We start from the raw sequence: 15965 nt of genomic DNA, 5'->3' as shown, positions 1-15965 counted from the left end.
TGTCTATATTTAAATTCAGAATCCAACAAAAAATTTTATGGGACATATTAACAACTTCTTTTTGGAATATATTCTAGGATTGTTGGCATTACAATACACTGTCTGCCCATATTAGCTGCTAGACTAGTTCAATATTACCTTATTACATTAAAGGGCAATTTTAGGAGTAGACTTCAAATTTTGGTGTTTATTTGAAAGTAACACTAATGTGGGAAGTTATACAACAGTTCACAATGTTAACAAAAGGTATGTGAACGATGAAGCTGATTATTGCTCAATGAGTGTGAAAGAAGGCCCTCTTTTTGCACCTGTGCAATGTCTATACATTTCTTCGTCAAGATTTTACGTGAGAAAGGGGAATGGATCATTTCCAGGACAGAGAATCCATTGACACTAAAGATTTCTTTGAACTTCCAGGCACTCTCTGGTTAGTGTCACTTTGAGACCAGTGATAACTGGTGTTTCAGTGCCCTTCAAGATGGTGGGTCCTCTTGAATTTTGGCTTTTTCTCCTTACTTTCTCCTCTCCTTCTGCATCTCTGATGGAGACTGCAGTAGCACTAATAATAGTGTGTGTTCATTAAAAAGAATTAAGTTTGAGAGTCCTGGGATGCATTTTGGTGATGCAGTACTGTTTCCTGATTGAGGCAGTGGCTTCTGTTTGTTTTAATAAAAAGCAAGGTAGAAATTTCACAACTTTTTCCAAGTCCTGGAGTTGGTGTTACTGCTGTGGTGATGAAACCTTGCCTTTTCTATGGAAACATCATCACAGTCTTCAGTGCCACTCTCATTAGCAAGTAGAGGATTTGGTAAGGTAGAAGTATATTTGCTATCTGCCAAATAAGTGAATATTCTAGGAACACTTTTGAGTATCTCCTTGCTCCTGGAATTAAAACCAGTTTAGCTTGCAAGAGAAAAATTTTCAAATCTGTTTTTCTCTTGACATAAAAGCTACACCTATTTTCTGGATAGGCTTTTGAACTCTTGATTATCCTATTTTCTCTTAGTTTGTCTGTTATAAATTGAACTTCTCTTGGAAATCTTCTCAACCCTCTCAAAAACCTTTGTTCAGTTGCTACAGGATTGCAGCTTCAGAACTGCCCTGGTTGCCTCTGTGCTTCGGAGTGCAGTCAAGTACTGATGTTATGCTCAGTTATTGGCACCTAAGAATATTTACGTCGGCGTGTTTTTATTGAATTGAATTGGTGTCCTGAGGAAAAACATAGCAAATGATTTTCTAATTAAAGGTTGCTTCATAATGCTTGCTCTTAAATAGTGCTGTGGAAGAACTGATTTTTCAGTTTTTCTCTGTGGGAACACAAGAGCTTATTATGCTGCTATGTAAATGCATAATCATCCACTGTTTTAGTAATATATGTACTCCTACCTTAAAAAGAGTTGTTGGAAAAAATAGAAGAATTAGGGAGAACCTCAATAGATCATTAAGTGGTAAAGTATAAATGGCTTCTGAATGAGGGAGGATACAATCATGGAAAATAGGTATATCACTGCCTGTTGGAGAAGTTTATCCAAGGCTACTCTTGAATTAGCCAAGTCCCTGACTGCTCATTTTTGGAAGCTGTGAAAATGTGCAAGGGAAGAATCTGTTTTAGTGTTTGTCACATTCCATGCATTTCTTCTGGCCCTTTATGGAAGTACTGTATATGGACCTTTATCTCAGGTCCAAGGCGGTAGCTGCAATGTGCTGTCCCAATGTAACAGAGCTGCTATTCACTAGCTTTTTTTAGTTGGGTGGGTTGCTTTTGTTGTTGGTTTTGTTTTTTTTTCTTTTTTGCTAAAGTAGTGGAAAACTATAATCATGTTTAATATGAGATCCATGTCTATAGCCTACAAAAAGCCACTAATGTAATCAATTGCAAGGATTTACTTAACATGTCACATTAGTTATTTGGGGTTTTTTCTGCTTGGGTGGTGGTTATATTTATTTTGTGAAATGAGTCAAGCTATAGCGAAAAAAATTGAAAGCTTAGAAAAACTGAGAGGGATACTTGTACAATGACCAGAGAGGAGATAGTAGACTGAGCATCCTTTTATTTGAACATGTGTTGTTTCTCTGTGAAAGATCAGTTGGAACAGAAATTATAGAGTTGATCAGCAGATCAAGAGTACCGTAATTATGCAAACACATTGTATGAATGGAGGTTTGTCCACCTTTTTCTTTGTTTGTCATAAGAAATATAACAAATCATAATCTAGCTTTGTCATGATAGTTCAAGCACAGAGAAATGGATAAATAAGATTTTGAAACCTGTTGGGTTTTTTTTAGATTGAGTAACTTCTAATAGCATGTGGGAGAAAAGTGTGTAGCTTAGTGTATAGAAGGATGATTGAGAATAAGACAGAAGAGTGAACTTTTCATGTGTCTTGTATAGTCCCAAGAGGCAGAAATACCTTGATAACTGAACCAAGTGCTGGTGCTGGACAGTGCCAGTGGAAGTAGCTTTTGTTAAGGATGTACTGCTGATTTTACCTCAAGAAACGTCTGATGAGACTATCAGAGTGACCAGGTAGTATTTTATGCTTTAGCTTTGTAGAATTATGGTACAAAAATCTGAAAATAAGGTAGAAACATGATAGAAAGAAACAAGATAGTGACAGTAACTAGGTCTGAGGGCATTGGATTTAAGGAAGATTAGTAATAGATCTGGCTTGTCTTTGGCTTTGCTAAGGGCAATCCATATCTGCAAATGTTTTAACTCTTGCTCAACAGCAAAAATACCTGTGTTCCTGTGTAAGAAATGCAGGGAGGGCCTTGCAAAATACAAATCCCTTGGAAGATGCTATGATCCAACGCTACCCCAGCTTCATGATGATTAATGAAGTATATGGAAATATATATGTAAATGTTTCAGAACATTTTGCCACCTGCATGTCTTTTGTGTTTTATATGAAATGTCAAAATGTAGTTCTTGGAATTTAAATGATAGATACAGATGTGGAACTGTATAGCTCTGGAGGCAAAGATTTTAAATGAAATGAATACAGTGAAAACATTTCTTCTTGGTCCTTTCATCCCAAGAAGGAAATTTTTTGATCCCAGTGATGTAATCAGTGGCTAATTGGGATAGAACAGGGGATATCTCTAGCAGTCCTTAATGAGTATCATCTCACCAGAGGCACTGCATTTCTGACCCAATGTTGTCTTTTTTAAAAATATGTCTTGAAATCAGTTATAGAAGCTGTCAGCGTATTTTATAGACGCATACACATATATATCTCTAAAAGCTCTCAGCTAGTTTAGTTCTTTAGCTGTATTTAGTTCTTGTGCTAAAAAAAAATTAGTGCCTATCATTCCAAACTTGGGTTTTGGATACAACATTGTAGTGTAAAAATTTGAAATTAAGCATTTTTTTCTTCCTGCCTATTCTCTAGTGAACTTAATGATTGATCTGGGTGGTTTAAAACACTGATACAATGCACCCAGTCCATTAATGTGATTTTTAGGCTTTAAGTCTTTCACAGTAGTCTTTGTCTTTAAGAAACACAGCTGAAGTGTAACTGAAACAAGCTATGTGGCAGCTACACAAGTTAGAAAACATTTCCATAAAAGATCATAAAAATTCTACAGTAGTTTCCAGAAAGAGCAAGAGTGAACAGTTTATTGCTGTTTAGACCTTCTGAAGCAAACGTTTTATTTAACTTTTCATCAGTGTCTTATAATGACAAACTTGTAGAAAAATAGTATGTGTCTCCGTTCCCCCTGTGAGGCGAGCTGGACGCTCTCTTTGCTTTGTGCTTAACTAAATATTTGTCTTGGAAGAAAAGAATTTCACAACACACAAAAGATACACTGTTTGAAAAGGTGCAAAAAATTACTGAAATAGGTATAGTGGGTTATTTTCTTTCCCAGTTTTTTTTTTAATTGCCTCCCAGAAATCCACTTGAACTAATACAGAGAACCGAGTGAGTAGCCTGGGAAATGCCAAGAAGCATGGTCTGATCAGTCTGAAAGCTGCTATCAGCAGCCAGTTGCAGACTTTTAGGTCTCTCTAACCTAGCTTCCTCTTTTTTTTATTTTCTGGTGAGAGAAAGCTTAAAAAATCAGTAGCCTTTGTGGTTATTTTTAACCTTCTGTAGCTTGCCTCGGCAGCCATATGTTTTGACAATGCTCATGAAATTAGTTCTATCGTTTCGGTTGATGGCAGCGCTAATCTGATGGCTGGCTCTTCGTGGTTGGTGGCTGCTGCGGCTGAGCGTCTCGCTGCAGTGAGCTTGCATTTCAGATCTCCGATAACGCTGGCTCGCAGACTTTCAGCTAGTTCTTCTGTGTCAGCCTGGTGCCTTCTGTTCACTTGTGTGGCCCTTGTGACTGTAGTGCTCTGGATTCATGGATTTTATTCTTGAAATGCTTATAAGAGCCTAAGAATTTAGGCATCCAGACGATTAACCAACTTGTCCATAGTCATATCGTTTCAGTTCAGGTTCTTCTTGCATGACAGTTTACAAGGTTATTGCTGATTTTGACACTGTTTTCTATGTAAGTCCGTATAAAAATAAAAAAAACCTTTAAGACTGACAGATCTCCGTTATTTTGAGAGTGAGTTTCTTCTGAGCAAAGCCACAGTGACTTCTATCACTCCATAAGGGAATTGAAATGGTAATTCTGAAATGTACGTTCTGTCCCATCAGCAATTATTTCTATTTCATTAGTTCAATTCTTGTACTGAAAACTAAAGTTTAAATGCACATCTCAAATGTAAATCCTCTCTTCCTTTGTGTGCTATGTTTCGAAGGCTCTTTCTTCACCGTTGGGTCTGTGGATACCTCTGAAACTGTATTTTATTAGCCTTCCTGTATTTCTGTCAGTCACTGTTGAAAATGCTAAATAGATCCAGCCCCAGACTGCGTCTTTGATTCCTCTGCTGACTTAGCTCCAGTACAGTGCCCACTTCAAGGATAGCAGGATGGCTTGGCATTGTCTTTCCTTGTAAGCATGTAAGCATGTAATTTTGTCCCATTCTCCTGATTTTTTTACAGAAAGTTACAGAATTTTGTTCATTTTCCAGCTTAATTTCAATCTGTTTTCCTAGATAGGTTTTTTTTTTAATTGTTTGGGGTTTTTTGGGGGGGAGTGTGTGTGTCATTTAATAGCTGCTTCTAGCCTTACTGAAATGAAAGTTTGACTTATTTTTTTGTTGTTTATTTTTTACTTTTTTACAAGGACCCTAGCTCTTCATTTCCCTGCATATGTAAGATACTTAACAATTGCCCTGCTTGAGGAGGAGAAACTCTTTATAAAATGAATATATAGGGAAGATGCCAGGAGCCCTCTAGAAAGGATGTTGTCTTTTTGTGGCTCGTTCCTGTTAGTGGGTACACTAACATTCATTTGGCCACTTTTGGTTGCAAAGATGGGAAAGCATTCATTATGTTGGGCTCGAAAACAGGGGTGGGAAGAGGGAATAAACTTGCGTGATACACACGAAGTTGATACACTGGAACTGTAGGTTGTATGACTCGGCTTCTGTATGGAAACACATAACATTATTTTTTATTTTATTATGAGCCTGGCACATGTATGGAAAACAAAAGCAAAAAACAACTACCACCTTGTTTTATTTTAATCCTATTCAGAGATTAGATTAAAAAAATAAAACAGTCCCAAATCCCATGTCCATTCCTCATCCCTCCTTTACGCAAAGGAAAAAGAGCAAATACTCAGTTTTCCTTGACAGTGAATTGCAAATATGAGCAAACGCTAATGCTGTCAAAGGGAAAATTACAAATGAACACCTTTCTTCTGCGCTGAAGATCTTGGATGATTTTAGAGTTGCTGGTGATGATGGTTCAAAGCTTTTCTTTCCTGCGAAGGCCATGATGTCATTGTGTGACATCAGTAACTCTCACTTTCAGAAAGTTACCGAGCTGCCGGGTGAAACCTGTTCGGGGTTAGCATCCAAAGCCTCTGAATATCCTCCCCCACTTGTAAAAGGAAGCAGGCGTTAACACTCTAGTTTTATTACAGCTGTTCAAAGCTGTGCATGCGCTTTTGCTCGAGCAAGTACCTTTGCGTTGAACCAAACCTCCCTTTTATTTTTCTGCTTTTTTTCCCCCCACTTTGATTTAATTCAAAGTGGTGTGTTCCTCTCTTAGTTTTATTAATTATGAACTTATTTCATGTTTTTCTGTTGATTCGTTCTGGCAATAGTGATTGGTTTGCACCAAAGAAACAATGTTGTGGATTTCATATATATTATATAGTTTTTAAAAGACAAAAGTTTATGTAATTCAGTTTGAAATTAAAATTAGAAAAGCATGACTTTGTGAAAGGAATTTTAATTGTCTTTGTGTGACAGATTGAGTTGTTTTACATGCAACACCAGCTTTTGACTGTATTTCTTTCATGGTTTGTTTTTTAATTTTGTTCGTAATAATCTTGCAGTATTAAATGAGTTTGTTAGTTTAGAAACTGAATTTTACTTCAGTTTAAATAAATGTATAGACTAGGTATATTCCTGGGTTATGATGAGTGTGCTGTGGGTTTGAGGGTAGGAGGGGAGAGTAAGGGTTCAGGAGATAACAGCAGAGGTCAGTGGATCTAAAATATTTATTAAACTCTCCAGCTCTATGTGTCAACTAAATTCTTTCTTAAAAACAACCAACAGCCAAACAAAAAAACACAAGAAACCCACAGCAAAAAGCTGTTGGGTTTGGGGGTAATTGCTTCTTAAATGACTTCTAGAGAAGATTCACAGCCTTCTAGGACCTGATTAAGAAAGTTGTCTAACCTGCAAACTTTGGCATGTAACAACAGGTGAAATAATATGTAACAAGGCTTGCAATAATTTTTTTTTTCCCCGTAAGATTGTGATACAAATTCCAGTGCAGTTAAGCCAGCAGTATGGATGGCTGTAACAGTGCGTATGCCCCAGCAAGCAGCAGTTACGCTCAGGTGCAATTGAAAAGTCCCCCCTCACCCCAGAGCCAAGGCACTGTACAGCAGAGCCTGGAGAAGGAGTAAAACTATTTGAAAAGTGTTGTTGGCTCAGTTTTCTCACCCACAGGGTTTAACTTGCGCTATAAAGCTAAAGTTACAGATTAAGAACTATTGGGGGTCTTCTGACAGGAAAATTAATAACACGTGGTTTACTTTTTCTGAAGCCTGCACATTCTGAAATCACTGACTGTAAGGACTGATGCACTCGTGTAGGAATTTGTAACTCTGTTCTTTTTTTATGGGAGCATAACTCAGTAATTAAAATTTTTAACTGTTTTTTTTTTCTTCTTTAAGTGTTACCTGTTGTTTTCTCCTGTTCTCTCTCCCTATCCACCAAATCAATAAAAATTCTAGAAATTAATTACAATATTGCACTTTTTTTTTTCCAAACTCTGAGTAATTTAGAGCGGTGGTGAGTAGATGTGAAATGGTTAGTTATAGGAAATGCACAATCCCCTGTCTTCACCAGCACCATCTAGAAATTCAGTGTTTTTCGTAAAGTCTGTGTCTGAAGGTTTACCATTCATCCATAGATCTGTGTTTAAGTCTACTTAAGTCTACTGCTGTGTGTTTGAGGGGGAAAAGTCTGAAATATGACTTCTGCAAAGTCTTGTTCTTTTATCATCAACAGATGCACTTTCTTAGAGACACAGTCTTAGAGAAGGTTAAGGTTGTGTTCGCTCTGAGCTACAATGAGAATGGTCCGGTTAATGTTTGCAGATTGATCTATATATCTACCAGAGGCTGTGGGTTTTATTTCTAAAATCTGCTTTATAGCACCTTCTGAAGAAAAGATAAAGTTACATAGGCTGTATATGGAACTCTGTCCGAAGCCAGCAGCTTACAATATTGGTGCTTTTTATTGTTGCCTGCCTTCCTCTCCTCTCCTCTCCTTCCCTGGGAAAAAATGGGATGACTGACAAGTAATCACCCTGTTTTCTTTATTCCCCTTTAAATAGAATAATCTTCTTTAAATAATCTCAGAAATTCATAGAATTCTTGACAAGAAAATCTTGACAACAGTCAGGTTTTTATAGGTGTCTCTATATATTCTTTTTATCAAATTTTTAATTAAATGTTCCTATTTACTATTACTTTGCAGTTTGTGAACTGCTGACTTATTAAATGGTCCGGCTGTTCCAAGAGGGGCAGTTAAACTGTGTAACACATACTAGCTTTTTGACAAAGGAGTGGTTTGGGGTTAAATACATACCAGAACTTTGTAACATGTTTAATGTGGAATCTACCAGCAAGGAAGTATTTGTATCAAATAAGTAAATGATGGTAAATAAATAACTGTTGTATTTTATTACTCTTAGAATCTTGAACAGGTTCCAGATCATTAAAACCTTGCCTTTTTGATTGATTATCTGCAGCACATAATTTTGTATTGAGTAAAGAACTGAGTTTTGGAAATGCTTGCACTTTCAGGAAGTTGATTTTTTTCCTTTTTTTTTCCATCTTCCTCTTAGACTTAAAACAGTCTTGCTTATGATTTTGAATATAAATAGACTTAAACAGTTTATATTAAGAGATATGAGGGCCCTACGTCCTTGCTTTAGTGGGAAAGGACTCCCTGTTGCAGTTTATGTTGAGAGATATGAGGGCCCTAAAGTCCTTGCTTTAGTGGGAAAGCACTCCCTGTTGCAGGCAGTCACAGGGAAGGGTAATGTGTGATTTTGAATTAAAGACACCAGAAACAGGCCTGTATTACAAAGTGATAATTCTCTCGCATCACATTTTTTAAAAGTCTTCTGTTTTATAGAAAGGAAGTACTTTGGATGGTTAATTGTTATATCTATCTGTACTTCTAAACAAAATAGAAAGTGGGAGATGGTTTATGGAAATTAGGGTTTAACTCTTAAAAGCTGATGATGTTTTTCAAATATATGGTTTTGAAAGATTGTATTTGTCTGACAGTTAATGTATCCTGAAGTATTGCTAATATTTTTCTCATTTTTCTGCTTTGCATATTTGGACTGTCGTCTTGGGCACCTATTTCTGATGAATCTACCTCAATGCAGTTCACACGATTCCTCTGTGATTCCCCTCTGGAGGTATGTGTGCGTTCTAGATGCAAGTTTTGAAATGAACATATTCTTTTCACTCTGTAGACAGCAAACCATTATGGTGTAGGTGGTATAGATGGGTGCCGCAATATTTGTATCATCACCAACTGGTAAGAAAGATAGCACTGTCTTTTCAAGGAGTCTGAGGACTCTGTTGCTGGATAATAAGCTACCACTGCATTTCATATCACTGCATTAGGAAACAGTAGCAGAAAGTTCTGGGTCTTTTCTGTGCTTGATTTATTTCTATGAAAGAAAAAATGTACTACTAAATAACTTACTGAGCTGGTATTTGACTACAATCTGAGTTAAAAGTTTAGGAGAGATGCTGTTGCTTCCTTTCAAATAAGCAAACTGCTGCAAATTTCTTGCACTGTCTTTCTTGTTAGTTTAAAGAGTTAAGTACCGCGTGACTGTAATGAAATTGTCAGGTTATAGTAATTACGCTAGTAATTTGATATGTCGCCGTTTGAATGAATCCATGTGTGCAGAGTTTGTTGCTGTTCTCTGCTAAGTCCGCTGGCCTTTACATTCCTGAAAGCTGAAGAGTAATAGAGCTCATTAGGCTTTATAGGAAAAGGGCTTTTATCACCTCGTCAACTCAGGCAGCAGACTGCCATTATATTCTTAATTTTGTATGGCTAAGTAGATGTTGATGCACACTTCCCTGCCAGGTTTATACCAGTATTGTTTCTTACAGACACTTTTTATTGACATTTTGAAGCTTGAATTAAATTTTGTGTGGCACCACTACAGATGTCTTCAATTAGATGAAGTTAAATAAAAGGGGTTGTATATCAGAGGCCAAGGGATTCTTGAAATTCTTTATTCTGAAACAGTTGCCACAAGCAAATCTAGTAGTATGTAGTCTGTTTACTCTTTTGAACAAAAATAATTTAAAATCAAATTTAAACCTTACATGATTTCAATTTGTAATTTTTTGAATTTTTAATATTGTTATTAGCTGCAAATAGTATGAACACCCAAACTCTTCCTGTCTTTTTCTATTTTCTCATTTTATTAATCTGTTTAGTTTCAGTTTTGGCTATGGGCTCTGGCACAAAACATGAATGTTTAAAAAATGATACAGTCTGTAGTAGCAGAGAACTAGGCAATTTTCTAGCAGTAAACAGGATAACGTAGAGAGAACTGTTTGGGGTTTTTTATTCATCCCTTTGTCTTAGGAGCTACATTTAAACATTTGCCATTTTACCACTTCGCATGTGCCAATACTGCCTCGTTTGTAGAGGTACGGTTATAATGGCTCAGCACAGGAGAACTGCGCGGAGGAGCCTTAACCGAAGACCAGCGTGGCCTGGTGCCGTGTTGCTGCCGAAGTGAGAAAGTTTATGGAAGAAGGGCCCAGGGAAAATCTGAACTGCTCAGGGTGGATTCCTAGGTTTTGGTGCTCAGTGAGTTGGGGGGCGTTCTGGGCCAGTGGCTGTAACGGCATCGTTAATCGTAACCTCCGCGTTTTTCCTTCCCGAGCTGCTCCACGTTGTCTTGATAGAACAGTTGGAATGAGCCTCAGTACTCAGATGTGCCATGGCATTATGCAGTTGAATGATGATTTTTTTTGTTTTGGTTTGTTTTCAGATCCTTCTCTATCTGCTTTTCAGTCTTTTTCCATTTTAACTGATGCTATGCATTAAATCAATGATTTCATAAAACTGCTCTCAAAAGCATCTTTGTGAGTGAATTGCTAATGTATACCCATTGTTTTAGATGTGTATATAGTACTATTTTTTTCTCTATGTAATAATGGTCCATGCATTTATGAACACTTGATATTTCCTCTGCCTTTTTAATCACTCAATATTTGGGATCTATCTGTAGTTGTTTACACTCAGCTCTTGTTTAACCATCCTGAATATTTTAAATTATTGGCTCAGTTTGCTGCAACACTGTTCAGTCTTCAGTGATTCACATACCAGTATGGAAAACAGAATAGATGCTGCGCTACGGAAAGTGAGCTGCTTTCCATTATGTAAACGATCATTTGTTCTCACTCTGTTTGCTTTTAGCTGTATTGAGATGCTTTTGAATCCTAAAAAACTTAAAGGCGTTTGTGTATCTAGACCTTTGTTCTTTGAAAAGCACATCAGCTTCTGCTCCACTTTATGTTTTTTTGTTGATATGTGTTAATTTTTAGGGACAGGTAATAACAAACGATAAGGTTATAGGTCTGTAATTCCCGGGATTGCTTTCTGCTGAATGTCATATTTTAGTTACATTTGATGCACTGCTCAGGACTAAATCAAAACTCATTTCATTTCGAGATCTTGGCAATTTTTTTTTTTTTTTTTCTTACAGTGGTGTAGACATCACCATGATGATACTCAAAGTCTCCTGCTATTGAAGTCCCTTGTACCTTCATAGGTTCACTAGTCTTTTCAGCATTTTAAGCTTACCATCACTGTCCTGATTAAATAGGTGACAGTATACCTCAAATACTACACTTTCCCAATGAGGTACAGAAGTTAGCTCTGTAGAAAATGTCTTACATTGTGATGCAGTGAGCTGATTTACTTTTGTTTTGTTAGGGGATCACAGAATTTTCCAGGTTGGAAGGGACCTCTTGCGATCACCTAGTCCAGCCCCCTTGCTCAAGCAGGGTCAGCTAGAGCAGGTTGTCCAGGATTACGGATTTTGAGTATCTCCAAGGATGCCATGGGCTCTCTGGCCAGCCTATGCCGTTATCTGATTGCCTTCTCAGTTAAAACCTGATTCCTTCTGTTCAGGTTGAATTTCACATGTTTCAGTTTGCACGCATTGCTGCTTGTCCTGTCAGTGGTAACTACCGAGAAGAACCTGGCTCCCTTATCTTCATTCCCTCCCATCAGGTTATTTCTACATCCTGATAAAACCTCCCCCTGCGTTGTCTGCTCTCAAAGCTGAAGAGTCCCAGCCTTCTCAAGCTCTCCTTATACCTCAGATGCTCGAGCCCCTTAATCATCTTTATGGCTCTTACGGACTCGCCCCAGTAAGTCCTTATTTTTCTCATACTGGGGAGCGTAAGACTGGACCCAGCACTGCTGATGCAGCCTCACCAGTGCTGAGCAGAGAGGAAGGCTCACCTCCTTCATCCCACTGGCATTGCTCTGCCGGGTGCAACGCAGGATGCTGTTGGTCTGTTTTGCTGTGAGGGTGCATTGCTGGCTTTTTTTTTAATGAAAACATGCAGTGCTACCTCTCTGCTGACACAGCCTATATTTGTAGGCTGCTTTCACAGCATCTCCACTAATCCCTAGTGAAAGGAAGATGTAGTAGTGAAAAGGAAATATGTTCCTAACCAAGAGATAGAAATCAACCATATGGTAGGTTGTGTGTGTGCCTTTGGGAAAGGAACTGCTGGAATTAATCACTTCACTTCTTCGCCAAATAACTTCCATTGGAGTGTAGAAGTCAAGGGTTTCCTGGCTCTTTTTTTTTTTTTTTTCTTCTCCTTTGTGTAAGGGATAGCATGGATTTCATATCTTCCTCCTTCCTTCATCCACAGCAGAGGGTAGAAGGGTAAAGTTCAAAATGGGAAATTTCATTAAACCTTCCAGAGAAAAAAATAACCATGCAGTTAGTATGGTCAGGACCCATTTTTGGCTGGTGGGTATGCAGTGCCTCCTGCAGTTGCACACTGGGCTGGCATGCGGGTTAACAAGTGCAGTTTCCATTACAATAATAATAATAAAGTAGTAAAACATCTCTTAAAAACAAAGAGAAAGACCAATGTGCTTTGAAGAAAACTTTATGGGTAGATAAGGTAAGCCCTCTCTGGTGGGGTTTGCTCACCTGATGTCACTGGTGTATTTTACAGACAAACACGGTCCCAGGTGGACATGGGGATAGTATGAAATGGTATAACTTGCTTCAGGAAAATGTTTAATGTTCTAGACCTGCTTCACATCAAATTGCCTGGATGGTACATGAGAAATTATGTTAAAGGAGCCAAGTATTCATTGAGAAACTGGAGAAAATAAAATACCTACAAGCATTACAAAGGATTACATTGTATGAAAACTTTTCAAGGAGGAGGAAAATGTTACTCTTTTTAAAATGTTATTTACTTAATGTAATGGAAATCCCTGACCGTTTTGCCTGAAGTCAGTGCTGTGCTTACTATGTTTGTTGCAGAACATAACCTCTTTTATGCTCAAGACATTTCATTGTAATTGCATTAGTGAAATAACTGTAGTTTATACTTTACTAGAAGTTTGTAACTGATGCTGATGCTTCAGTTTGCAGAGGTCTGGTGGCTGAATGAACCCATGTGATGCCATTTGGAGGTTTGAGGTCACACACAGACACAGCATTTGTTTGACTTCAGAAGACTTTGCTTTGAGTGAAAATCTTTTCCATGTTGGCTTAGACTATTTTTTTAACATTCATTAAATCCTGTATGATAAGTTTTTGACAAAGAAAGAAAGAAAATCTGTTTTAACTGAAACTTATTTAAGCAAGTCTGTGTTATATTACCAATCACGTTTCCCCTTGGACATGGCAGGAGATGTTTCATTTTTTCTGTCACTGGCTGCACCCTGGTAGCTGAGAGAACTTAACCTGTGCTGAGAAATCCCTCGAGAAAATCTCTTACTTGACTGTGTCCCAGCTTAAGAGTTTTACTAGTGACCATGTGATTTCATTTGGCTCTACTGAAAAGTTGAGGATATTGTATGAAACCATAACTGTTGAACAAGTAGGCTTTACCTGAATGAGAAGAAACTCAGTTTAATATGCTAGTATCAGAGCCTAATATCCTTGTATACTGCAGATTGAGCTCTCCAATGTTTGATCATTTCATTTTTACAGTCTCTGTAGCTCCATATCTAGTTTTATGCTATGTAACCATATGAAAATGCAAACATTTTATTATATGGCCTTTATTTTGTGACTTATTGGTTGGGTAAGTCAGTTAAAATGATTTTTGTTCACGTGGTTGATTTCTTTTGACACATGTGGTACTAATCAGAATAACTTCTACTGCCCATCATCTCTTCAGTCTGTGCTACTGTATCAAAATACTTGATTAAACCCACCTTCTGTTGTTGTAATGCAAAACAGTTGGTAATAGCAGGCAATATTGTCAGATTTATTGAGTGAGAAGCAGCTTTCTGAAGATCTGGCAATGCAGTGAAAAACACGACTAGATGGATAATTAAGTTGAGCATGGTGGAATTCAGGATTAAAGTAAACTTGACGTGGGAGAAAATCGCATGCCAAAGTTGGTTGTGTAATACAGTTTAAATTAGGAGATCATTTTCTTCTTAATTTGAAGCATCAGTTTCTAGCTCTAGGTGCTTTACCCCATTCAGAGGCATATTTCAGTGCACATCCAAAACCACAGTACCCAAGAGTAGCGAGTTCCTTGGGGTTTTTTGCAGAAGATACTCTGATGTGGGCTGACAAAGAAGCAGCTCCACAGTTTCTGTTGCAACAGAGAGTTTCAGGTTCTTAGATAAAAGTTGTTTTGTTGGTCATAGAGAGTAAACCTTATAAAGAGTAAACCTTACCTCTTTTTACAGATGTTCTTCTCAAGGAACTTTAATGGCCACTCTGAGGAACTGAATTTCTGTGGCCAAAGTGCTTCCAGTACATGGGGGCAGGGGGGAGAGAAACAGTAGGGTCATTGCCATGGCACAAAATGTTGGAGGAACTAGGCAGTCGAGCCAGCTTTGGGAAGTGCCAGCACAGTTCAATGTAATGTCTGCATTTCATCTTTCTGCCTCTGGGCCAAAGTATGAAAAATACATATACAGTGATACAGTGAACTAACTTTGTTTTCCCTACTTCTCAAATTCCTTTTTTACTTTTTCTAAACATGGATAGCAGGAGTAATTTCTCACAGTATTTGCTTTTGTCTTAAAATTCTTTCTAAAATTGTTTTTATGCTGGAAGTCTACCTGTCTGACAGTTACATCCCTCTTTTGGTTTTGCTTAGGCAGAGAATGCACCAAATGGACCAGAATGTGGCTATGGTTCTTTCCACCAGCAGTATTGGCTGGATGGGAAGATAATTGCTGTCGGTGTAATTGATATCCTGCCCTACTGCGTGTCCTCAGTCTATCTGTACTATGATCCAGACTATTCTTTCTTATCTTTGGGAGTCTACTCTGCATTACGGTAAGAGGACATTTTTGTTATCTGGTTAGACATAGTAGTAAGAACTGATACTTGTTCCTAAACTTGAGCTTTTATTTCCAGTCTAAACATACACTGGTAGCACTATCTCTAGCAAAGTATTTGTGTCTTTTGGTTTGTTCTTTTATTTTTAATTCTCCATGGTTGGTTGCATTTCAAATAAATTTTCAATTATCATCTTCGAATAGGCATGTATCTTACTAGTTAGCTAAATACTTTTAAAGATTAAAAACCACTCGGAAAAGCCCCTTTTTTGTTTGAATAGAATTAATTTTTCCTTTGCCTATTTTCCTTAGCCCAGTCACCAAATGAAACGTATCCACATATGAGGTCATAAATAATAGAGTACCTAAACCCCGTTGTCTTCTGAATTAGTAGTCTCCTGCTGTACTAGCCCTAAGTATATTTTTTAGGTATGTTAATCTCATTATCTTTGTCTTCAGAAAGTCTGGTGGAGAGAGTAATCCTATGAATTTTAAAGGCTTAAATTAACTATCAACATAGTCTTGCAAAACAGTAGGAATAGTGAGTAATGGTTTTCGCTGTGAATGCGACTTGTATGCTAAAGTGCGAGTTACTGTTTTTCTTCCACAAGCAATTTTGTGATTCCATCATTATTACAAGGGAAAAACCCTGAAAGAGTGGGAATATTTGAGCATCTCAATTTTTTTCTTAGCTTTTTTGCTTCTCTGTTCACATGAAGTAAGCTGGTCACAGACATGTAGTGTTCCCAGGGAGGTTCTCATGGAGCAGCTGTGTTTGAACATTGCCAGACATGTCTGTTTGCAAGTTTCCCTAGGTCTGAGA

General features: G+C 37.6%; 1 protein-coding gene across 4 annotated transcripts in view; it reads left to right on the top strand.

The window, feature by feature from the left end:
* ATE1 (arginyltransferase 1) overlaps positions 1-15965 on the top strand; it is an 85655-nt gene that overhangs the window by 14122 nt on the left and 55568 nt on the right. For all 4 annotated transcript variants that reach the window (XM_035891564.1, XM_035891563.1, XM_009635946.2 and 1 more), the window contains 2 exons: positions 8982-9014; positions 14959-15140. In XM_035891564.1, the coding sequence (XP_035747457.1) occupies positions 8982-9014; positions 14959-15140 (215 nt within the window). The remainder of the gene's footprint in view (positions 1-8981; positions 9015-14958; positions 15141-15965) is intronic.

The sequence above is a fragment of the Egretta garzetta genome, unplaced genomic scaffold (genome assembly GCF_000687185.1).
Source record: "Egretta garzetta isolate BGI_Z169 unplaced genomic scaffold, ASM68718v1 scaffold393, whole genome shotgun sequence".
Lineage (NCBI taxonomy): Eukaryota > Metazoa > Chordata > Aves > Pelecaniformes > Ardeidae > Egretta > Egretta garzetta.
Note: the sequence above shows the minus strand (reverse complement) of the source record. Positions and strands in the feature narration are given on the sequence as shown.